Below are 22,302 nucleotides of genomic sequence, written 5' to 3'. Positions count from 1 at the left end.
AGCCCGTTCCATCTCGGCTTATTTACGTTCCTAGGATCTAATCCCGTCACCAAAACCCATCGTCTCCGACTTAAACCGTGCGGTCTTCGGGGAGTTCGATCAAAGCCGTCGCGCAAATGCTGGACCTTCATGGCTTTTTTATTTTGGGTAAATTTTGAAAAAAAGAAGAAGAAAGGTAACTAATTACGAGAGTCGATTCGTTTGGATAAACACAATAAAAACAAGATTACCGGCCGAATAGTTAGAGATTTGTTCTTATCGCAATTTTTTTCGGAACAACCATACCATTATTTCTCTCTATATATAGCTTCTCTTCAATAAAAGAATTCCACGGTTCTTATATATACGAGAAGATAAGCCGGCCTCTTTGTGCCGCCCCCACAGCCATGGCGAGGAACACACTTTTGTGCGCCTTTTTTTTGCTCTTGGCTTTGATGGGAGTCTCCGTTGGAGCTTCAAGGAAGACGGTGGGGATATATGAGCTCAAGAGAGGAGACTTCTCCGTGAAGGTCACCAACTGGGGTGCAACTATCATCTCAGTCATTCTACCCGATTCCAAAGGTTGAAAATTTTAGGTTAAAAGATGTGCTTTTTTTTTTTAATTTTTTTTTATGGTTGTTGTAAATCCCTTTCTTCTCCTTTGCAGGAAAATTGAATGATGTTGTTCTTGGCTATGACAAGATCGGTTCTTACGTTGTGAGTCTTTCTTTCTCCTTTCTTCATCCTTGTGGTAAAAGCTTTTGGTATGCCTCTTTTTATTCATTGAGTGTTTTTTTGGTTGCGTTGGGTGGGGTTGTTCTTGTATAATATTGAACAGATGATGCCTGCATTATCTAGATGGCTATAATTCCAATATTCAACTAAGAAGATTGTTATGTCAAATTATATAGTTTCTCTCCATGAACATGATATATTAAAAAGTTATATGTTCTCTATATGTAATGTTCTTGTATTATTAGCCATAAGTCTTAGGAAGCAGAAGTTATTTCTTCTCGACTCCTTCAGAGACTATTATATACAAATATACGCCCTATTAAATTCATTATTATTTAAATTCCACCATTGAATCTTTAGCATGGTTTCATTCTCTTTTATGTCCTTCTATTTGATAGCAGTGCTTAACTAGGAAATTAAAACTATGTGGTTTGAAGTCACTGGTATTTCAAAGTGCTTCCGATCATTTTGATCACTTCTGAAGCCTTAATTCTCCTTTTCATTTCCCCCCCTTATTTCCATCAGAATGAAACAACTTATTTTGGAGCTTTGGTCGGGCGAGTTGCTAATAGGATTGCAGATGCACGATTCTCTATAAATGGAACCGTCTACAAGCTATTCCCCAATGATGGGAATAACACTCTTCATGGTAGTACAATTCTTGCATCTATTTCAACACAAATCAACGTATACTTCGTCGTCCCATATATTAATTTATTACTTCTCACTCCTCCACAAGGTGGACATAGAGGATTCAATCAGGTCATTTGGACAGTTAGAGAAAGAGTAGATGGTGAATTCCCTTACATCACGTTCTACTATCACAGCTTTGATGGAGAACAAGGTATGCCCTTCTTCTGACTCAATATAAATTTAAATCGCTTCCTTTTGGTCTCTACTATAATTCCATTTGATGTATAGTACATATGATAGAGTTGAATTACATATGGTCTATAAAATCGGAAGGTTCTCTTCATAGCTCGAATAAGTCAGATATATGATGTTGTTCTCTGTGTCATAACTATTCTCCAGTCTTCAGAGAATGATATTCTTCTTTACTGAATGTAAGTTGATGAAAATAATCATCATCATTACTTTTAAGTTAGATTCTTAGCTAGAGCTCAAGTAATAAACTATAATGCATGAGTTTTAAATGTTCTCTCTTAACATAATTGTCTCCTTTGAAGCACTGAAACAGGCTTTCCTGGTGATCTTGATGTATTTGTGACCTACAAAATCGACTACGACTACGTGCTCAGCGTATCGATGCGTGCAGTGCCGAGAAACAAGCCGACGCCGGTGAATTTGGCCCAACACTCGTACTGGAATCTTGGAGGTCATGACAGTGGCACAATCCTGAAGCATTCTGTTCAAATCTTTGCCTCCCACATCACCCCAGTGGACAAGAATCTCATTCCAACTGGTGAAATTGAACCAGTTGCAGGGACTCCATATGACTTCAGAGAGCCCATGACAGTTGCTAGCCGGATCGATCACGTCCCGGGAGGGTATGACATAAACTATGTATTGGATGCACCTACAGACGTGCAGGGGGTGAGGAAGGTGGCAATTGTGGAGGACTGCGAGTCAGGAAGGGTGCTTGAGCTGTGGACCAACCAGCCTGGGGTGCAGTTCTACACTGGAAATTTCTTAAAGGATGAGAAGGGGAAGGGTGGCCATTACTACAAGCAGCATGATGGACTATGCTTGGAGACTCAGAACTTCCCTGATGCAGTAAATCACCCTCAGTTCCCTCGTGAGATTTATAGCCCTGGGGAGGTTTATAAGCACTATATGTTGTATAAATTTTCGGTCAAATAGAAGTGAGGTTGAGGGGAAGGTAAGCTATATTTTGCTTGCTTTTTCAAAGTTATCTAATAAGGTTTTGGTGTTGAGTTTCATGGATGGTTCTGTGTGAAATCAGGAGTGTGGTTTTTAATTTGTTTCAGCTGCGAACTACCATTTCCTTAGGCCCCTGCTTTTAGGGAAGCAAGTTAACAAACATATGGTGATTGTGGATTGTTTTGGTTCTTTTGCATCATTCGTTGGAATGGTTGTGTTGATAAATCTTTGAATTAGATGCTAATCTCATAATGTTATCGCCAGTGCACGGTCAGGAAGAAGAAAGGTTCCCAATTTTTTACTTATTCCAATTAAGAAGAGCCCATTTAGTAGCCTTCAACAACAGTTCGACAACTCTGTTTGTAACCACTAGAGCTCCAGAATCGATCAACCATTTCTTTAACACCATTACAAGTCAGCCAGAATTTCTCTATGTTTATATCAACCACTTACTGAAGGTTTGTTGATTGGGGTTGCAGCCAAAGTATTGCGGGTAAAGTTGGTCTGGAGCCATAGAAACATTGATGGAACTATGGAAGGTGTTGATAGTACAAAGAATATTAAATGGAACACCAAGTTTACATGCATTGTGGAGACGGATGATATCCTAAGTGGAGCTTCACCAACAGCAAGAGTTGTTTTAAGCTTAATACTACAATAGATTAGCATCTAATATGATTAAAGTTGACTATGAAGGCTTACAAGATGTTCTTTCTTCTTCTTCTTTTTTTGGTGATTTAAAAGTATTTACAGAAGTTAGTAGTGGGCCATTTGACAAGGGTGGCCCCTGATATTTATAAGGTGGTGTGACATTACTTATGCAACATGGTGAAGCTTGCGACGTTTACAACATGGTTTTGAACCAACAAAAAGCATAGCCAGATGGTCTTAAGCCCACAAAAGTTCCTTGATTTCAGTGACCAACGGCCTTTTCTTTTTTGAATTAAAACCAACCGCTGAAATTGCTTATATTAGGGGGAAAAGAAGGGGACACAGCTATGATCACCACTTCAGATTTGTGGTAGCTAGCAATCGACAGATCTTCGACACCTCTATTATTGGAGTGGAGCTACAGGCGGCATGGGAGGGACTCTTCTTCACGAGGCCGAGAAAATCTACGGACGACTCTCTGAGTTGGATGGGCACTCCTTGCTGCATGACATAGAAGATGGCATGGGACTGTGGCTCCTTCAGGACCACGCATGTATATCGGAAGGCTAACACAGCTGCTGATTAGGTAGCCTCTTACGTAGCGCAACATTCAAAAGAATTTCTTTTGGTTGAACCAGGCGGACGTGCCCTACTCGCTTAGCCAACTCTTGTTTTATGATTTTTTTTGATTGTACTCGTCTACGTTGGTGTGAGGGGCCGGTAAAAAAAAAAAAAAAAAAAAAAAAAAAAGAAAGAAAAAAAAAGAAAAAAGAAAAAAGAAAAAAGGAAGAAGAAGAAGAAGAAATAAGGGGGAAAAACAAAGCTATCAAATTTGGAGTCCAAAAGATTATTTTGTATACACAGAATAAGTTTAGCTATAAATTGAAATAAGAAAAAGAGCCTTAAAAAACAAACAATCTAGCGCGTGAGGTATCTCTCCAGTGTCCACACCCAGAGATTAGGGCCCCACCGCCACTTTGGGCCCACCTTAATGGAACTCGGACAGCCGAGGTTTCTCTGTGGGCTAATACGACCCTGGGTCTCCTTAACAATCCTCCTTGATAAAGAATTCCATGGCCCTCCTATCCTTCGTCCCGGCCAAAATCCCCAGCCCACCGGCGCCGCTCCCTTCTCTCCGACGAGGTTCTCCTCCCTCCTCTCTCTCTCTCTCTCTCTCTCTCTCTCTCTCTCTCTCTCCCCCCCCCCCCCTCTGTCTGGATTGCAAATTTGTTCATACGCTTACGGCTCTTTCTTTTTTATTTATAAATCAATCTCCCTTTCGTTCTCCATTTTTTTTTGATATAAAGGCTAGCAATGTAATTTTTCCTCATTGATTTTCCCGGAGAACCCGTAAAAATTGTTTTTTGAGTACGGATTCCATTAAAGTTCGGATTTTTGGTTGCATTTTAAGTTTGATAATCTAATCCATTGCACGAGCATTTATTATAATTTTAGGGTGTTTCTGTTCTTTAATCCATGTTGGCACTAGTTCAGCCGTGCTTCCCGTGAATTCTCGCGTCTCGATGTCATCTTCCGTCGTTTTGGATCGACATGAGCGATCGAAGCTTGTGTGGGTGTGGACTGAGAGCAGGCAGGTGATGACGGCAGCAGTCGAGAGAGGATGGAGCACTTTCATCTTTGGCTCGGAACCCCGATCCAAAGAACTCGCAAATGAGTGGTCATGTAAGCTAATAAGGAAGTTAGAAGATTGGCTTTTCGCCTTTGTTTTAATTTGTCATGTAATTTGCCTTCATGTTGCGCTTGTTGATGGCTCCATGGCTAAATAGCTGCATTTAGTAAATTTTCTGTTAAGCATACTTGCAGTGCTTTCATCTTATTATATTATGATTCCTTGATCGATTGGAAATGAGTGGTCTTGTAAGCTCAAAAAAACTAGTTTTATGTTTCATTTCATTCGTTTCAATTATAATTTCTAAATTTTGTTGCATCAGTTTCATTATGATGTACCCAATAATTCTATTTGATTGTTAGATGAGTGAACATGGTTGTTTTTTTTTTCCTTCCCTTCCTTCTTCTTCTTCTAAGTAGAACTAGCTTGATGATTCAAAACCATTCTTACTTAGTCTGATATTACTAATGATTGCTTGAGGAGACGTGGTAACTCTGTGCTTAAAAATGCAATATTTAGTCTGTGTGCTCTGCAGAGTTAAATAAATTATAATAAAGCAGTGTAAAAAATTGTAGCTTAACCAGATGTTATAGAGCTTATTGGGCTTAATATACCTCTCTATTTTTGATATTTGATTGTAATGCTTGGGCATTGGTATTTGTGCAGCTATTGCGTTGATACATCCTCTCTTTATTGAAGGCTCAGAGCTGTCTGATGCGCATGGTAGAAGAGTTGCCACATTCTATGATGTTTCTTCTCCACAAGAACTAGCACTACTCCAATCAGATGACAAGCAGGCAGATAATGCAGTTATAACTTTCCCGGGAGAATGGCAGGTTTGAGTTCGTCCTCCATGTTTCTAACTATCTCATAATATAAAATGTCATATTAGACAAATTGGTATTCACCTCGATTTTTGGTGCACCCCATTTGGGAGTGGCTGGATCTCATTTTAGTTATGAATTGTTGAATCATCCAAGAAGTGTGTAGTGAGAAAGGAAAATGAATTGATACTTGGCATTGGGGTAGGAGCCAACTCAGCTGGAAACAGTCAGCCCGACAATAATTTTCTATATCAGTTGTCGCTCATCCCTTAATGTCTTTAGTGGTGAAAATATTACTGCTGGTACATCTTCCACCCGTATATTCATTATATTATCTTTTGTGATACCTATTCTTAATTCAGGCCAACAAAATACTGCATCTATTATTCTTTTCCCTAGTTCATTTGCTTCGTTATTTTCTAAAGTAGGAATTAGCCACAATGGTTAAATGTCCTTGCCATATTGGTTTTTCAGATCATTCCACTAATTTCAGTTGTGATTCTTAATTTCCTTAAGTATGTAAACAGAACCATGTTCTGTTTGTTTCTCTCTTTCCACCGTGATTAATGTAAGCTTATGAATTAAAAGAAGCTGTTTTAAGTGGTATTTGAGGAATAATACTTTGTTTTTTATATAAATTATTTGCTTTCCTTTTCTATCTTTAGTCAATGATGATTGTGCATTTCATAGGTTATACCTGCAGAGAATATGGTTGCAGCGTTCCAAGGCTGTAAGAGGGCTGTACTTGCAGTTTCAATGGCTTCATCTGAAGCCCAAGTATTTCTTGAGGTGACTCTAAACATTTTGCTTAAAACTATAGAGGAAACTTAATAACATACAAAATGTAAACGGTTATTTTTTTGGCGAAATTTGTGGCTTTGTTATTTGAGATATCTTCCTAAAACCATTTAAATTGTACTTATTTGTAGGCCTTAGAGCAAGGTCTTGATGGTGTTGTCTTGAAAGTTGAAGAAATTGGGGAAATTCTCAAACTAAAGGTATGCTCTTAGATTTTACTAATTATACCATTGCTAATGTGATAGATACAGCTGTAATTATATAATCTGTTTTCCTTATTGGCAGAAAATTTCAAATGTTCTTGTCCTTAACTATTTTCTCTATTATGAATTGCAATTAGGAGCATTTTGGATGTCATAATCCGTACCTTCTACTGCTATTTCTTTTTTTCTTATGAAAAACCCTAACACAAGAGAAAGCCAAATTGAACTTGGCAGATATCATGATCACCCCCCCACCCCCGGTGCCGAAAAACCCTTTCTTTTGCTGTTCATTCAGATGCATTTCTGGGTTTTGCTTTTAAAGCTTTTGCTATTACTTTGTTTATCATAAATAGTTGATTTTGTAGTGCATATCAGGATTCCCTTGTGCAGCCATGTCATGAAAGGCTTCCTTGGACAATTTGCAGCATTTGATTACATAAGTTGCATTTATGGAGTAATTTATTTTGGCCTCAAGAAGTGATCGAGTTTATCCACTGCTTCTAGCTCTCCATGTGTCTGTGGCCTGTTCCCAGAGATTACGCATTTTAATTATTCTCTCTTTTCCTCCTATGTAGCACATGATATTCTATAATCTACCGTCTGTAAACATGTAGCATATGCTTTCAACCATGTTCTAGCTTACAAACTACCATCATTTTCCTTCATGCTTTTTAATTTAATCACAATTATTTGATATTAGTTTTTTTCCCATATTTTGGTTGATATCAGGATTATTTTGACAGAAGAAATGAAGTAAGGAATCTGTTGGCATTGACCAAAGCCACTGTTACACGGGTAGAAGTAGTTGGAATGGGCGATCGGGTGTGTGTTGATCTTTGCAGTCTTATGCAACCGGGTGAAGGCCTTCTGGTCTGTGTTATATTTTGACATATTTGACTAATTCTTCCTGCTAAGTGACACAAAATCGTATTGAATTTCCTTACAATGTTCATTGGTGTAGCATTGATTCCCTTTGTAGGTTGGTTCTTTTGCTAGAGGACTTTTCTTGGTCCACTCAGAATGCTTAGAGTCAAATTACATTGCTAGCAGGCCCTTCCGGGTGAATGCGGTAAGTATTTTCATTGTGGCGGTGGTTACAATTAGAACCTCTCATGGAAATTCTGGTATCGTGAAGATGGAAACGGCTGCCTACCCTCGTCATCAAAAAAAAAGAAAGAAAAAGAAACAGCTGTCTTGGAGATTTTTCTCCCTTCCATTCATCTCTCTGTGAAATGTTCTCTAAAGAAAGTTCACTCACTTCAAGATTGTATGGAACCAACTTTTCCCCCACTTTTAGACTACTAATTGCTCTGGCCATCTTGGATTTTAGAAATCTTTACAGGTTATTAAAAGCTTGTTTTTTTTGCATGTCCCTGAACTAAAGACTATTTGCAAATTCACCATGCTGAAGGCAAAAGAAGAGCAGCATAACCATCAACAAAACCAGTGATGCAAATGCTGAATTAAATGAAAAATTAAATAATAATTTTTTTAAGACTTTACTGAGAATTTGAGATTGAATATTTAGGTCCTCTTGGCATGCACATGTTAATTTTTTTCCTGTTTCTGTAGGGGCCAGTGCATGCCTATGTTGCAGTTCCAGGGGGAAAGACTTGCTACCTATCAGAGTTGCAGGCAGGGAAAGAGGTAATAGTGGTTGACCAAAGTGGTTTGCAACGGACAGCAATTGTGGGGCGTGTGAAAATAGAATCAAGACCACTTATCCTTGTAGAGGCAAAGGTTTGTACTGCTTCCCCCAATTTTTTAAGTGAATATATCTAGTCTTTGGAAATGAAAGCATGCTTGGTTCATTAGAGATCCTGAGGATTTGTATTACATGCCAATGTTGCAAGTTTATGATCTATGAACTTCATAGTGTGCTTATATTTTATCATATATAAAGGGAGAAAAAACAAGATTGGTCTATATGTTGTTATTTTCATATAAAATATAGAATTGCTGTCAACTGCAACATGAGTTATTTTAGGAAAAGAAATCCCAAAGTTCTGTTAGTTACCAAAAACATGCAAGTAGTTCATATGACAAAATGGGTCTTCCTCAGACCATTAATAACTTGTTCATCTCGACAAGAAGGTGGTGATGTACAAACTGTGAAAGATTAAAGAAAAGCTAATCGAACGTATGCTAGATTAGTTTTTAAAGTCCTGTTGATATTGATTTGCAGGAGAACTCAGGTCATGAGACCTACAGCATCTTTCTACAGAATGCAGAAACTGTTGGCTTAGTGTGCCCATATGAAGGTTCTTTCCTCTCTCTTTCTGGTTTTTCCTATAGCAAACTTCCTTTTGCTTTCCTTTCTTCAATCCATTCTGTGAACCTTGCTTTTTCAGTAGACAAGACTACAAAGACAGCAATTCCAGTAACCTCGCTAAAAGTTGGAGACAATGTCATGTTAAGAATACAAGGTGGTGCCCGTCATACTGGAATAGAAATCCAAGAATTCATTCTTGAAAAATGAATTACATGGGTCAGGGTTGTTCCTGCCATGAATGAGTGTATTGCATGGGAAGAAGGAAAATTTTTGTTGTACCATACTTCGAACAAATAAATTCAGGTAATGATATGTATACTTCATACAATATGTTTTAGTGTCACTATTATCAAATGGAAAAATTGGTGCTAATTTGTACTTGCACTGATTCATATAACATTATCACTGATACAGAATGAAGGAATGAAGTAACTCAAACTATATTACATTGTGTTGGGCTTCAATATAACTATGAGCAGGATCTCTCTTAGTAGTAACTTCTCTGAATCCCATGTCATTTCTTACTTCATGGACGCCGTCCCAATCCCCAACCACTGCATGCAAATTTGATTTCAATATATAATTTCCACTATGTTCTGGTTCCAAATCAAGTACATAATCCATCACTTGTCTTGCTAAACTTATGTTTCCTTGATCTCTACATGCTCCTATCAATGTGCGCCATATCACAGCATCTGGTTTCACAGGCATGCTTACTAAAAACTGAAACGCCTCACCTAGTAACCCTGCTCTGCATAGCAAGTCCACCATACTTCCCCAGTGTTCTATGCTAGGTGTCATACCATGCTCCTCTGCCATGGACTCAAAACACTGCTTCCCCTCCACCACTAGACCAGCATGACTACATGCATTCATAACACTTAGAAAAACAATATCATCCGGCTTGAATCCTTCCCTCTGCATCTGAGAGAACCGAACAAGGGCAGCCACACCATAACCATGCATCGCCAGTCCTTGTATTATTGCGGTCCATGATATCAGAGTCCTCTCTGTCATCTGATCAAATATCTGACACGCCTTCTCTATGTTCCCACATTTGCTATGCATGTCAATGAGTGCATTCATAATGTTTATGTTCTCCTGAAACCCATTCTTCTTGACATATTCATCGATCCATTCGCCGATCTCTGAGCTTCCCAATTTTGTGCACATAGAAACCACTGCTAACACAGTTACTTCATCAGGTCTAACCCCTGCAGTCTCCATTTCTTTAAACAGAGCCAGCGCTTCGCTCGGGCGGCCATTTTCACCATAACCATTGATTATCGAAGTCCATGAAACTACATTTCTGCAGCTCATCTTCTCAAAAACATGATGTGCATTCGATAAGCATCCGCATTGCGCATACATATTGATCAAAGCATTGCGAACAAAGGCGTCGAATCCCGAAAGGTTTTTCGTCGCATAGCCATGCACTTGTTTTCCATGTTCTAAAGCTTTCAGCCGAGTGCAGGCAGAGACGATGCTGACTACCGTCACTTCATCAGGTCTCACATTCTCATTTACCATAGCACGGGCTGCTCGAATTGCTATGTTGGGGTGATCTCTCTGAGCAAATATAGAAATGAGAGCATTCCATTGAATGATGTCCCTCTGAGGAGTTTCATCGAAGACTTTCTGCGCAGCCAGGAGATCTCCAAACAGACAGTACATCCTGAGAAGAGCAGTCTGTGTCACAACCTCTGATCCAAAACCCAATTTTAGAGCCTGGGCATGCATCTGTTTCCCCTCAAAAACTCCTGGCATGATGAGGCCACAGGCCTTGATCACAAACAGAAGGGCATAGCTGTCCGCTTTGATCCCTCTCCTCCTCATATGGGCAAACCCAAGGATGGCTTTCTTTGGGTCATTTCTCTCCAGGAAGCCTCTCAGAATGGTGTTCCACTTGTAGGCACCGTCCTCTCTGGTGAAATGGCTGAAAGAATTTGTGTTTCCAGGCTGATCACACTTGTGGGAGAGTGGACTTTTGGCCATTTCAGCAGTGGAGTCGTATCTCTGCTTGTAGAGGCAGAGCTAGAAATGATCTCCTCATTTGATTCCTACCCTCAAGGTTTAGAGCTTGCCGGGAGGTACAGGTAGGGTAGGAATTTTGCTGGGTTTGGGTCGGGTTCCATCTGTCCATGGCCGGACGAAGACCGGCCTGCGGCGATATCGTCAAAACCTGAGCCAAAGCCGGCAAAATTTGTGCCGCGGCGCCTCGCAAGGTTGGTGATATCGCCTGAGTTGATTTTGTTATTTCTAAAGCTATACATTGTAAGTCTATTCTAATATATAATGCAAACTTTAGTAAATAATTGTTCCTATTATCCCATTTTCAAGACCTATGAAGTCAAAAATTCAAGCCTTTCCTCAAGTTTTTATTACTTGTTATTCAGATAAAGTTATTTTTTGTTGGAAAAAGATATATGTTTTAGACACACGACTTGCTTGTTGATTATAATATATATCATTAATTTTTTGTATAACATTAAAAAGCATAATAGTTATTTTGCACTTTTTTTTTTGGAATAAACTGGAATTATTAAAATAATCTAGAGTAAATATATTTGTAAGCATTTGAAAATAAAATGTCTGACAGATCATAAGAAATATATATCTCTTACCATCGTCTCCAAAGTAGATCCTGTATGATCATCAACATATGCCACCATCCAATTTGCAGTTCAGAATAATACGAGACGCTCTTGAAATTTTAGTTACATATACTATGCCTTTTCATTCAGCATGTTCAGGTGTAAGAATCGTAGTATCAAATAATCCGACACTTTCTGTCGCTATTGCCGCACCACTTGCACTCCTAGTAACAAAACTTGCTCTATCCGTTTGTTGTTTAAAACACTACTATCAAAGATAATCTGACATTTTCTGTCGCCATTGTTGCACTATTCGCACTCTTAGTAATAAAACTTGCTCCACCTGACAACCGACAGTTGTTTAAAATAGTACTATCAAAGTTAACTTTCAGAAAATCAGGGGGTGGTGGTTCGGAAGAAAAATAAATCATTTTAGAGCTCCAGAAATAACAGATTCAGCTCTGGCAATGCCACCGAATCTAGAGATTAGGTTCATCTAAGCTTATTTTCTCAAAAACCACCCAACTTTTAAGATGCATTTTTTAGCATAACTTAAAATAAGTAGGAGCTAAAATATAACTAAATTATAAAAATAAATAGATAAATAGATAGATAGATAGGTAAATAGAAGCATAATATACCAAGATATGTTGGTAAGTGAGCTATACCACTCATTGATGCCGACTCACATGCTAAGGTTGCGTTTATTGGAGGACGAGCACCTATGGAAGAGTGGCTTGCATCGGCCTTTGGGTCATCTCGCTTATTGCAGCACACCAATTTATTCATCTCCTTCAGCATTGGTACATGCAGACTTATGGGGTCCTTCACCTCTTTTATCATCTGCTGATTTTTGATATTATATTTCATTCATGGATGACTTCAGTATATTTACGTGGATTTATTTATAACCAAGCAAAGATGCCGCATTTTCTTCTTTTCTGCGTTTCAAGTCCCATGTCGAAAACTTGTTTGAGAAACCCACGAAGACTCCTTGCAGTCAGATTGGGGTGGAGAATATCGAGCAATTTCTCTCTAAACTAGAGATTATTCGCAGAATTTCATGTCCGAGCTCGACATGCTCTCGATGTTTCTCTTGATGAAAAGAGCCAAAATGTAGCTGTTACTCAATCCATCTTGGCGTCAGGCCATGAATGAGGAATTTGATGCACTCCTCCGTAATGGTATTGGAACTTAGTGTCTTCTTGCCGGCGTATGAATGTTGCAGGTTGCAAGTGGGATTTTAAACTCAAACGAATCCCTGATGGGATCATAGATCGATATAAGGTAATTGCCTCAGTATTTCACCAAAAATCTGGTGTCGAGTACGGGGATATCTGCAGCCCCGTTCTCACACCAACAACTGCTGGCCAAATTCATATTTAGAATGCCTTTTTGCACGATTTTTTGGATGAGAAAGTCTATATGCATCAGACTCTCGAAGATGTACATTCAGAATATCCTCATCATGTCTGCAACAATCTATGCGAGCCTCTTTATGGCACGAGTCTTTCCGATATGGGACTATTGGGCCTCACATACACTATAATTTTTTTTTTCTTTTTGAAGACCAACAGCCCGTAGACCTATAAGGGAATTCTTCCTCTTTCGCAATGCATATATATTGTAGTTTTGTCTCACACTCATATGCTTGAAGCCAAACCTAGAGCTACACACCTACGACGACCTCTACAGCATTATGGTGATCCTCTTACGAGTCTCACAGAATATAGCAGCATCATTGGAGCTTTCCAATATTTCAAGATTGATATGGCTTGTTATCAATTTTTTGCCATCATTCATGCCTGTCGATATATGCTCGACTATGTTTCCGGTCAACTCTTCTACATTTGGTTTGCAACTAAAATCAGAATGGATTAGAATAGGAATCGAAATGACCATATCATTATCAAAATTGGAGAAATCAATTAAATAGAAAAGTATTTTTGAAAAATCAATTAAATAGATAAATATATTTGAAAAATTATTTTTTTAATAAATATGGTGGATCAAGATTTAAATATTAGGAGGAGAGCGAATTAGATTTTGTAAGATTGAGGCAATATTTCTATTCTCCCTTGGAATGAAAATAGGAAGGAAACTCCTCCAACTAAACATATCCTAAGTATCTTTTCCGATGTTGATTGGGCCGGCTGCCCAGCTGGGCATTCCTGAATTAGTAGTTATGCAATTTCTCTAGTTCCCAATTTAATCTCTTCGAGTTCTCGTAAGCAGCTAACTGTTGCTTAATCAAGTATTGAAGCCGAGTATAAGGCACTCACTAATCCTGCAGCTAAATTAATGTGAATTCATAGCTTGCTCCTTGAATTTGATTTTTATCCTCCCACCCTCTCCTATGCAACGGTGTGACTTATCTTTCTGCCAATTCCATCTTCTATGCCCGAAAAAAGCACATAACACTTGGTCTTCTTCAAATTTCTCTGTGACGAGCTCAACTTCGCTGACACCTACACCAAGTTTCACTTGCAGGGGTACATGAGGCTTGCCATCTCAGCAGCCTCATTTGACCACAGTTGCAAGTTTTCTGCGCTATTGAGAAATTCCTGCAATCGATTTTTCTCTCGATCAAATGATCTCCGAATTATTCTCCAAAAACAACTCGATCCAGAATGATTCAATTATTCTCAAATTACGCATGAATTTTATGATTTATTGATGTATAATTCCATTAATAGTTTTCAAAGAATTCTGTTACAAATTTATCGCTAGCAGTGATGTTTTTGCTGACATTTGTTACTTTTGCCTCTCCTATATTTATGTTTAAATAAATAAATTCATAAATATTTTAGGAAAATCTTTTTTTGATGAATTTTCTGATTTTTTTTTTTTGAATTCTGAATCATTACATCCGGCTGAATTGTTTCTGAATGTCGAACTTTTTGGCTACTTCTTTGACCATATTTCCCTCATCTCAACACCCAACAAAACCTCATGATAAAGATCAAAATCCTCCTGTTGTTCAGGACTCGACTTTGTATTTTGTTTATTGTAACAAATTTACTGCTCTTGTAACCAACCAGCAATTCATAACATATAGCACAAAGGCTCCTCGTGCTGACGTGGAGTGAGGCTCATTTCATTATTCAAACAAGGTTTTGAACTTCTATCAGGTTCTAAAAACCTCATCTCTAATCCAAGCAATGCATGAACAAGAACCATCTTTGAAGAAGATACGAGGTGAGCTTACATAACAGAAACAAATGATAAATAAGAAACTTGAGCTCTCTCTGCTATATAAATCTAGAAACACAACCATTGTAGGTCGACAAGAACATTTCTATCATCAAATAAAGCTCGATAAACATCAATGCGCTGAAAAATACAGGTTCTTCCATGGACAAAATTAACACTGTATTGTAAATGTGCAATGCAAAGTGCATTTTCCCAAGGACCCTACTCTCTTGAAGATGTAAATTGCAGCATGTGAATTACGAAACATGAAGCAAACAAAAAATAAATTAGGCGAATAGTATCAAATATACACTGAAAGTACCATTTGAATGTGCTTCTCTTGTTCAATGTACACGCGGCGACCGTAGATACGATGGCAACGGGGAGCCAGCAGGTGTCCGGCGTCGTGGTGACTTATACTGCCTCATAGGTGACCTTGGGATGGTGCTAGAGGCTTGCCATCGATCTGTTTGGGGTTGCGTCACCGCTGTGTTCTTTGGGTCTTGCAGTTGCTCCAGTGTGGCCAACACCTCAGACATACGAGGCCGGAGTTTGGCCTCGCTGCCAATGCACTGCAGAGCAAGGTTGGCAACCGCATGGGCTCCTTTCTTTGGATATTGGCCCTCTAGTCTTGTGTCCATGATCCGGTATAATTTGCGCTTATCACCCAAATGGGGCTTTGCCCAGTCGACAAGATTCTGCTCTAAGCCTACTCTTGTTTTGTCGACAGCCCGACGTCCAGACAGCAGCTCCAACAACACAACCCCAAAGCTGTATACATCGGCCTTTGCAGAGAGCCGGCCTGTAATTGATGGAAATGTTAGATCTATTTCATGAAGTGGTGGTCCCAATAAGACCGGTTCATAATTTTATCCTTGCTATTAAGTAGAGACACAAAGAGGGAAAGAAAGAAGAGACAAGAAAAACGGAACATAGTTTCTATAACTAAAGTTATAGGCATGCTTCACAATCTCGACATCGAATCTCATACCGGTACCATCCTGGTACAATGTCCGTACACCTAGTATGGGGTCAGTTCAGTGTACCTGGTAAGCTTCCCATACCTCATGCCTGTTCGGTACTGGTATGGTACTGCATGCTCGGCATCCACTAGTACGGACTGGCATGGTGTACCATGGCTATAGGTAACAGTACTAGTGGTAGCCTAGCTGTTTATATGGAGAAGTACTAAATTTTAAACATAAAGAAAGCCAAGAAGTGTAGAAGCTACTGACAGAGGAACTGCAGATTTCTCAAAGTCACTAGGACATATCATGCAGTAATATTTTTAGATGAAACCTTGATTATAGAATAATTAATTATTACAGTAAAGGCCCCTTGATGTTGTTGCGTGTGAAGAGACTACAGAACTGTAAGAGTTGTGTGACAAGTAGTAATAGTTGCGAGTCCACGAAGCAATTATTGTTTGATCATCCTTCTGCAAAATCTCTTTAGATAAAAACTTTATCTTGGGCATGGGGATTGAAGCCTTACACTATGACTAAATTGTGAAACACATTCCTCAAAGGAAATAGCAGCTGACTTCCACCAAAAATATGGCATCTCATGTGACATTGCTAGAAATGCCTGCCATCTTTCGAACTGGAAGATTTCCAGTTGCAAAGGTGAGCAGAAATAGTATGATAAAAAATGGGCGTTTATTTAAAGGTTAATGCATCCAGGTGACCGTAAGAAAGTATGGTCTCTCGTAGGCTTTACAGTTCTTCCTTTCCCGTTCTTGTTTTTCCTGTGCTGCATATGGTCATGTGGGTGTCACTGAGAAAAATAAAAGGTCCCCATATAATTTGCGAGAACAAATACTATAAAATTCTAGAAATTATCTTGTTATCATTTAAATAATCACAAACAGAAATAATTGATGATTATTATTATTTTAATGTGCTTTACCAATATCTGGAAATGAGAAACCAACCATCAGTATTAGAGAAGCAAAATTTACAAACCTGTTGCAATATATTCAGGAGCAGCATATCCATGAGTGCCCATGACTTGCGTGGAGACATGAGTTCTGTCCCCAGTTGGTCCAGCTTTTGCCAACCCAAAGTCTGAAAGCTTTGCATTGAATTCCTGCATTTGAACAAAATAGGCTGTAAGTTTTTTTAACCCAATTTATGTAGTTTATTTAGTCACTAGCTGTTCTCTCTTTCCACAGCATACCGAGTCAAGAAGGATGTTTGAGGCCTTAAAATCTCGATATATGACTTGTGATTCAGCATCATGCAAAAAAGAGAGCCCCCTAGCAGCTCCAATAGCAACTTTGATCCTTATTGCCCAAGGCAGTGGTTGTGAACCTCCTGAAAGGAGCAACCAAGAAAACTTATATCAACACAAGACACCCGCAAACAGAAAAATGCAGGCAGTTCTATCAAAGAATGCCGAAACAACATGGCTACAAACTCCACCTTTTGGCATCCAATTCTCGAGTGAACATCAGCAAATAGCACAACATAGCGATGGATGGAAGATCTACTACCCATTAGTGCATTCAAGGACAATTACTAGAACGATGATTGGGAGTATAAACCAATGAAAAGGCCTAATGTATCTGCTTCTGATACTGGACGTGCAAATGATGGCATCACTAATACAGATACATATTATCTCTACCATGCTTTTCAGGTTCAACTCTCTTCAAGAGTTTAGAATGAGAGAGGAGGGGAAGGGGGGAGGGGTGTAGGCAAAATAGAGTTGAGAAGGTGATTGTCATAGTTTCATTTATGAACCTTGCAACTGGAATCATCTACCTAACATGACACTACAGTTCCTTGCACCGACCAAAAAATCAAAATGTAATACAATAATATATCTTAATATATGTTATGACGTACTTCTGAAAAGATGATTCTCCAAACTGCCTCTTGGCATGAATTCATAAACTAGAAGTCGGTTGTCACCCTCTGAACAGTAACCAATGAGCTTAACTAAATTTCGATGGTGAAGCTGACCAAGATAGTCCACCTCTGTCTGCAACCATTAACAAACAACGCTCAAACATCCGGAGAAGTAATTAAAGAGATAAAAGAAAAAAAGGAAGTGAGGAACAAAATATTTGGAAATACCCACCAGCCATTCCTTATGGCCCTGGTAACCCTCCGGTTTAAGCTTCTTGACAGCAACAACCATGCCGGTACCAGGCCTTGAAGCAGTTAAACTTTGTTCATCGATCCAACCTTTATAGACACAACCAAATCCTCCTTCCCCAAGAAGACTATCCGGCCGGAAGTTTCTAGTGGCATTCCTCAGATCATTGAATGTGAAGTCCTTCAAATTTGAGGAGGACAATATCTCACCTTCAGTTCGTGGTGTAAGAAGATTCTCATTAGCACTCCTCTCAGTATAAGAAGGCACGGTCAGGGTTGAACGAGTTGAGTATGTTGTCAGTGTTGAAGGAACTGAAGATAAACTTGTTTTGCTGGTGACTTTCGAGGGATCTGTTTTTCCAAAAAAATAAACAAAATAGAAAAAGAACTCGTGAGAAAGTATCTCGAATCATTCTGTGATTAAAGTCAGAATTCAAGCAATCATTTAGGTATATTCATAGGAAAAAACATACCAAACTATCTTGTCACAAGAATGAGAACAATCACAATGTGATTAATATATACCACTACAAAACAAATTCTCCCTGATGCAGAATATTGTGAATAGACCTTGGACATCTGCAAAACAAGTTTACAGTGCAATCATCGAGCTTATTTGAGGCTCTAGCTTACAATGTAAGTTATCAATCTGCTGAATTTTCAAAAGAATTGGAGCCAAGAGTGCAATGCAATCTGTTCCTCGAAAACTTTGCTTCAGAGAGATCTTCAAATACCTTACAAGTTTTAACTCCTGAAGGGAATTTTGTGCTGTCAGCACTTAGCTTCCCCTCATGAAATCTTGAGGGCTCTTGACTTCCAACACCTTATGGGACAGCCTCTAGTCAAATCTTCGTGGACAGTCCTTACTTAAAAGATTTCAAGATCAACTTGGAGAAAAGGGAGAGAACAGAACATGCAAGCATCAGTCTAGTATGATAATCAAAGACAAGTTATATAGCAACTGATTAAATCATTAATTAAATGGCATTGCATTTGCGATATTCAGTCATTTTGTCTGGTCCAGAGTTTTATCATAGGAATTAGATGCCAAATCACCCTAAGAGTCTTCGAGTTTGGCATGACTGACATCCACGTGACAATTTCAGAAGGAGTGTTGACAGACATTGAAAACCATAGGTGAAGGTTTCTTCTTATGGTGGACCTGTCTATTCTTTTGGAATAAATATAACTGATAATAGCCAGTTTTAGCAGGAATATAGATCTAGTGCATGATAAAATCGATGCATCATTATTGCCACTTTTTCCAAAATAAAATTTCACAGGAGAAATAAGCCAAATTTTACATCATATCCTGGCAAAGTTCAATGTTACATGTCCAGATTCTGAATGAAAGACAACCAGAATTCATGATATTTTCATATCCCAGTCCAGCTCAAAATCAAGATGAAATAAGAAACTGGGCAATTCATGAAAACCTCAAGATGGTTCACAACATGAAAAAATACTTGATCAACTTGTTTTCTTCAAATAAAAATAACACAAGGGGCTGATTCACACAGTATGGAAGGGTTCAAGCATTATAATTCTGAACTCAAGCTCAAGTTCATACTTGAAAGCAATACCAGAAACTAATTGAAGAATATATGGACATAGGCTTATGTTATTTGACTTTGAAGAACACTTGCTTATATTCATTGAAACTAGGTTCTCTAAAGCTGTGTTTGAATACAACAGTTAGGGTCTATTCAAATAGATTATAGACTGAACATTTAAATTCAGAATATTAAAGGCCATAAACAAACTTATGACAAATAAATTGAATCTAGATTACATAAAAGCCTGCTTACAGAGACCTAGTCAACAAATAATTAGACTCGCTTTACCCTGGAAATCTTAAGTTATTTTTTTGGCACTTAAGCAGCACTTTTGTAGGTTTACTTAGTCTTGGGAAACGAACAGTCACCGGAGACTAAGAAGCCTCCTGGAATCCCATAAGATGGTTACACTAAGAACCCATTCTCTCCATATAGTGCTCAAAAAAGGAGAAAGATCAGTGCCCAGCTTTTTTGGTACCTTTAAGAGCATTCTCTAGGCCATTATGGATGCACAGTTTTTGGTGTGCTTTATTAATTCATTAAATTGAAAGCCCACAAAAGTTATTGCTTCTCAGCTTCTACATTTCTAAGTTTAGGATCTTAGTGAAGTGCATAAAGAAGATTCTTTTGGCTAGCTACATCCAAGGGAGCAGTTCTGTCCAAAACCATGCACATGAAGGGGATGACATATTGCTTTTTTCTTAACATGGTCCTTCTAACATTCACCAAGATTTATCAATCAGAGGATCCTTTTCTTTTTGCCTATCAAAATCTTCACACCTTCTTCTAACTATACTGCTCGACGACAGGGCAGGACTCACTCGTCAGAAACGGATACATTTTCTCACTCCTATCCCATAACAGTTAGGACATATAAGACTAATCACTTTGTCAAGAACCAAAATTACAGTTCAGAATCCCAGTCTCACATTCCAGCAGTGAAACAAACCTTAAAAGAAATGTTGTCTTCGATGTTCTTCTTTCATATATGCCTTCTAATTGGAAACCTATGCCATCATTGCAATACACAAGCACGCCATCATAGTAAGTTTAACCATCTTGAAAATCTAAATCCTGGAAAACTTACAGAATATCCATTCTCTGCAACCTAAAGCCTCTAAATAAGCACAATTATAACCATCCCCCTTACCATCAAAGACTCTTCTGAGCTAGTGGAGTCTACATAATAAGTTAAACATGCAAAAAAAAAACCCCCAAAATGCTGTAAATAATCTTTCTACACTGATACCTGCCTATAGAAAGACAACACGAGACCATGTATGTTAATAGTCAAAACTGTCAGACCCCACAAGGAGTCTGATATAATGATTCAAATGTAATACTTCAAATATAATATAGTAATCTTTTGCGGTCATAAGCTTAATACTTGAAGATAGCAGCCACAACGATAAAGCACACTATTTCCTTACAAAAAGAATGTAAAACTTTAAAGTCTAGAGCAGATGACATAAGAAAAGAAAAAGGATCTTTCAATTTATAAGGCATAAACCATAGGATACAGTCCCCTATGATTCACCTCAGGAAAGGAGACATGGTAGAGGCGCAGCCCAGTCTTCTTGAAAGCATAAATGATTCATCAACAAGCAATTAGAATTTACGTGACAAAAAAAGTGACAAAAAAAAATTCTATGCAGTAAAAGCTGAGGTTCAGAATCGAAGGTAGTTGTTAGTAAATAAGGCGACCAAGATCGTAGATAGGGTTTTAATGGAGGACTAACAGGCAATCAGAAAAACTTATTTCTCAAAAAAAAAAAGAAAAAGAAATCGAGAAATCCAGGGTTATAACAGGCAGGGATCCATGTTCGGCTCTTAAAAGATAATCCAAGTTCCTTTCTATTTGCAACCTCAAGACAAATTTATTTTATTACCATAAAATTAGATCCAAGACCCAGTATACCTATATTCCCAAGCCTTTCAGAAGAAGACCCAGGAACCAGAACCAAAAAAATCCAAACCAAACGGCTAAACGTACAAACTTATGCCGTACCTCAGTTTTCTACGGTGGGTTCGCTGCAATCAAATCTATTAATCATAGAGGAAAACAAAAAAGAAAAGAAAAACCAGTTCACTTACTACCAACGCCAAACACCCACATCCAACGCCCCAGAGAGGAACAGAAAAAGAATTCCAAACCAAATCCAAATCCCATACAGGAACAGCGGCAAGATGCCACCTTTAAGCAACAAAACCCATCAAAAAGTTCTGAAGAAACACTCACAGGAAGAATTCTGGGCGTTCTCTACTCTGGATGACGAGTCCAAGCAATTGCCCATGGCCTCCTCCACAAAAAATCAGACACCCATCCAACAATCCAACTCTCCAAGGAATACACCGAGAGAGAAAGCGGGTGGCAAACCAAAAAATCCGATTTTTCCGCTTTTATAGCTTCCCCTTCACTGGTTCGAAAGCAAGAAAAGGGAGGAAGGAAAGAGCTGGGAAAAGAGAGAGACGTAGAGAAAGGAAGAGACGGTGGAAAGAGGTGGGAACGGGAGGAAGAGCAGTAGAAGAGAAGAAACGACGGTCATCGGGCCCCTGGAAAAAGACAAAGCCTGTGGGGCCTTCCATCCTCGGTGCGAGGCGTTGGATTCCAGTCGGGCGTTCTGGGGATCTAAAAATGTCCTCCTTCCCCCGCCGAAATCTCGATGCTGCCATGGATTTTCCACCGTGGCTGCCGGCTTTGGTCCGCCATGACCATCATGTGTAGAAATAGTGGGAGCTTTGTCGTGGACTGCATAGGATTATTTTTATTTACTTATTTATATTTTATTTATTATTTTATTAATTGATCGACTTATTTATTTATTTGTGCAGACGGTTTGGAATCCGATTCCATGACTTGAATTTGTTTGGAGCTTTGCTGTAGAGCCCTGTAAGATTATTTTATTTTATTTATTTATTTTTTGT

At 38.7% G+C, this 22,302-nt stretch overlaps 4 protein-coding genes across 9 annotated transcripts; 2 read left to right on the top strand and 2 right to left on the bottom strand.

Moving 5' to 3' along the window:
• Positions 1 to 298: 298 nt before the first annotated feature.
• LOC103722698 (galactose mutarotase-like) lies at positions 299 to 2,745 on the top strand. The gene is made up of 5 exons (XM_008813347.4): positions 299 to 561; positions 647 to 696; positions 1,240 to 1,363; positions 1,454 to 1,558; positions 1,913 to 2,745. Exons 1-5 carry the CDS (start codon positions 387 to 389, stop codon positions 2,533 to 2,535), a joined length of 1,077 nt encoding a protein of 358 aa, XP_008811569.3. The 5' UTR covers positions 299 to 386; the 3' UTR covers positions 2,536 to 2,745.
• A 1,489-nt stretch (positions 2,746 to 4,234) lies between these two features.
• Positions 4,235 to 9,309, top strand: LOC103722696 (3-dehydroquinate synthase homolog). Of its 4 annotated transcripts, none has more exons than XM_008813342.4 (10): positions 4,235 to 4,350; positions 4,702 to 4,890; positions 5,504 to 5,673; positions 6,352 to 6,450; positions 6,591 to 6,659; positions 7,392 to 7,532; positions 7,642 to 7,731; positions 8,235 to 8,402; positions 8,848 to 8,923; positions 9,014 to 9,309. In XM_008813342.4, the coding sequence occupies exons 1-10, from the start codon at positions 4,281 to 4,283 to the stop codon at positions 9,139 to 9,141; spliced, it is 1,200 nt and encodes a 399-aa protein (XP_008811564.1). In that variant the 5' UTR covers positions 4,235 to 4,280; the 3' UTR covers positions 9,142 to 9,309. The 4 variants fall into 4 exon arrangements, with proteins under 4 accessions (XP_008811564.1, XP_008811567.2, XP_008811568.2 ...); XM_008813345.3 differs by having other exon boundaries at positions 4,255 to 4,350; positions 4,663 to 4,890; XM_008813344.3 differs by having other exon boundaries at positions 4,274 to 4,350; positions 4,697 to 4,890.
• LOC103722710 (pentatricopeptide repeat-containing protein At1g08070, chloroplastic-like) lies at positions 9,187 to 11,390 on the bottom strand. The gene has a single exon (XM_008813363.4). The coding sequence runs from the start codon at positions 10,927 to 10,929 to the stop codon at positions 9,373 to 9,375; it is 1,557 nt and encodes a 518-aa protein (XP_008811585.1). The 5' UTR covers positions 10,930 to 11,390; the 3' UTR covers positions 9,187 to 9,372.
• A 3,363-nt stretch (positions 11,391 to 14,753) lies between these two features.
• LOC103722695 (probable serine/threonine-protein kinase PBL3) lies at positions 14,754 to 21,888 on the bottom strand. 3 transcript variants are annotated; one of them, XM_026810611.2, is made up of 8 exons: positions 21,617 to 21,888; positions 18,556 to 18,708; positions 18,295 to 18,400; positions 17,805 to 18,172; positions 17,570 to 17,705; positions 16,899 to 17,035; positions 16,685 to 16,808; positions 14,754 to 15,522 (listed from the first exon to the last, which is right to left on the bottom strand). In XM_026810611.2, exons 4-8 carry the CDS (start codon positions 17,862 to 17,864, stop codon positions 15,065 to 15,067), a joined length of 915 nt encoding a protein of 304 aa, XP_026666412.1. In that variant the 5' UTR covers positions 17,865 to 18,172; positions 18,295 to 18,400; positions 18,556 to 18,708; positions 21,617 to 21,888; the 3' UTR covers positions 14,754 to 15,064. The 3 variants fall into 3 exon arrangements, with proteins under 3 accessions (XP_026666412.1, XP_026666411.1, XP_008811563.1); XM_026810610.2 differs by having other exon boundaries at positions 18,295 to 18,708; XM_008813341.4 differs by lacking the exons at positions 18,295 to 18,400; positions 18,556 to 18,708 and having other exon boundaries at positions 21,617 to 21,887.
• Between the last annotated feature and the right edge of the window lie 414 nt (positions 21,889 to 22,302).

The sequence above is a fragment of the Phoenix dactylifera genome, chromosome 8, assembly GCF_009389715.1.
Source record: "Phoenix dactylifera cultivar Barhee BC4 chromosome 8, palm_55x_up_171113_PBpolish2nd_filt_p, whole genome shotgun sequence".
Lineage (NCBI taxonomy): Eukaryota > Viridiplantae > Streptophyta > Magnoliopsida > Arecales > Arecaceae > Phoenix > Phoenix dactylifera.
The sequence above is the reverse complement of the archived record's forward strand: the minus strand, read 5'-3'. Positions and strand labels throughout refer to the sequence as shown.

Bases quoted from the DNA above. Each gene is read 5' to 3' on its own strand.
- LOC103722698 (XM_008813347.4), top strand. From the start codon at position 387: ATGGCGAGGAACACACTTTTGTGCGCCTTTTTTTTGCTCTTGGCTTTG. The intron at 697-1,239 runs GTGAGTCTTTCT...TATTTCCATCAG, and splicing joins ACAAGATCGGTTCTTACGTT to AATGAAACAACTTATTTTGG. The intron at 1,364-1,453 runs GTAGTACAATTC...CTCCTCCACAAG, and splicing joins TGGGAATAACACTCTTCATG to GTGGACATAGAGGATTCAAT.
- LOC103722696 (XM_008813345.3), top strand. From the start codon at position 4,281: ATGGCCCTCCTATCCTTCGTCCCGGCCAAAATCCCCAGCCCACCGGCG. The intron at 6,451-6,590 runs GTGACTCTAAAC...ACTTATTTGTAG, and splicing joins AAGCCCAAGTATTTCTTGAG to GCCTTAGAGCAAGGTCTTGA. The intron at 6,660-7,391 runs GTATGCTCTTAG...GGTTGATATCAG, and splicing joins GGGAAATTCTCAAACTAAAG to GATTATTTTGACAGAAGAAA.
- LOC103722710 (XM_008813363.4), bottom strand. From the start codon at position 10,929: ATGGCCAAAAGTCCACTCTCCCACAAGTGTGATCAGCCTGGAAACACA.
- LOC103722695 (XM_008813341.4), bottom strand. From the start codon at position 21,671: ATGGGCAATTGCTTGGACTCGTCATCCAGAGTAGAGAACGCCCAGAAT. The intron at 17,706-17,804 runs GTGGGTATTTCC...TAATGGTTGCAG, and splicing joins AGGGCCATAAGGAATGGCTG to ACAGAGGTGGACTATCTTGG. The intron at 17,036-17,569 runs GTACGTCATAAC...TGCTCCTTTCAG, and splicing joins GGAGAATCATCTTTTCAGAA to GAGGTTCACAACCACTGCCT.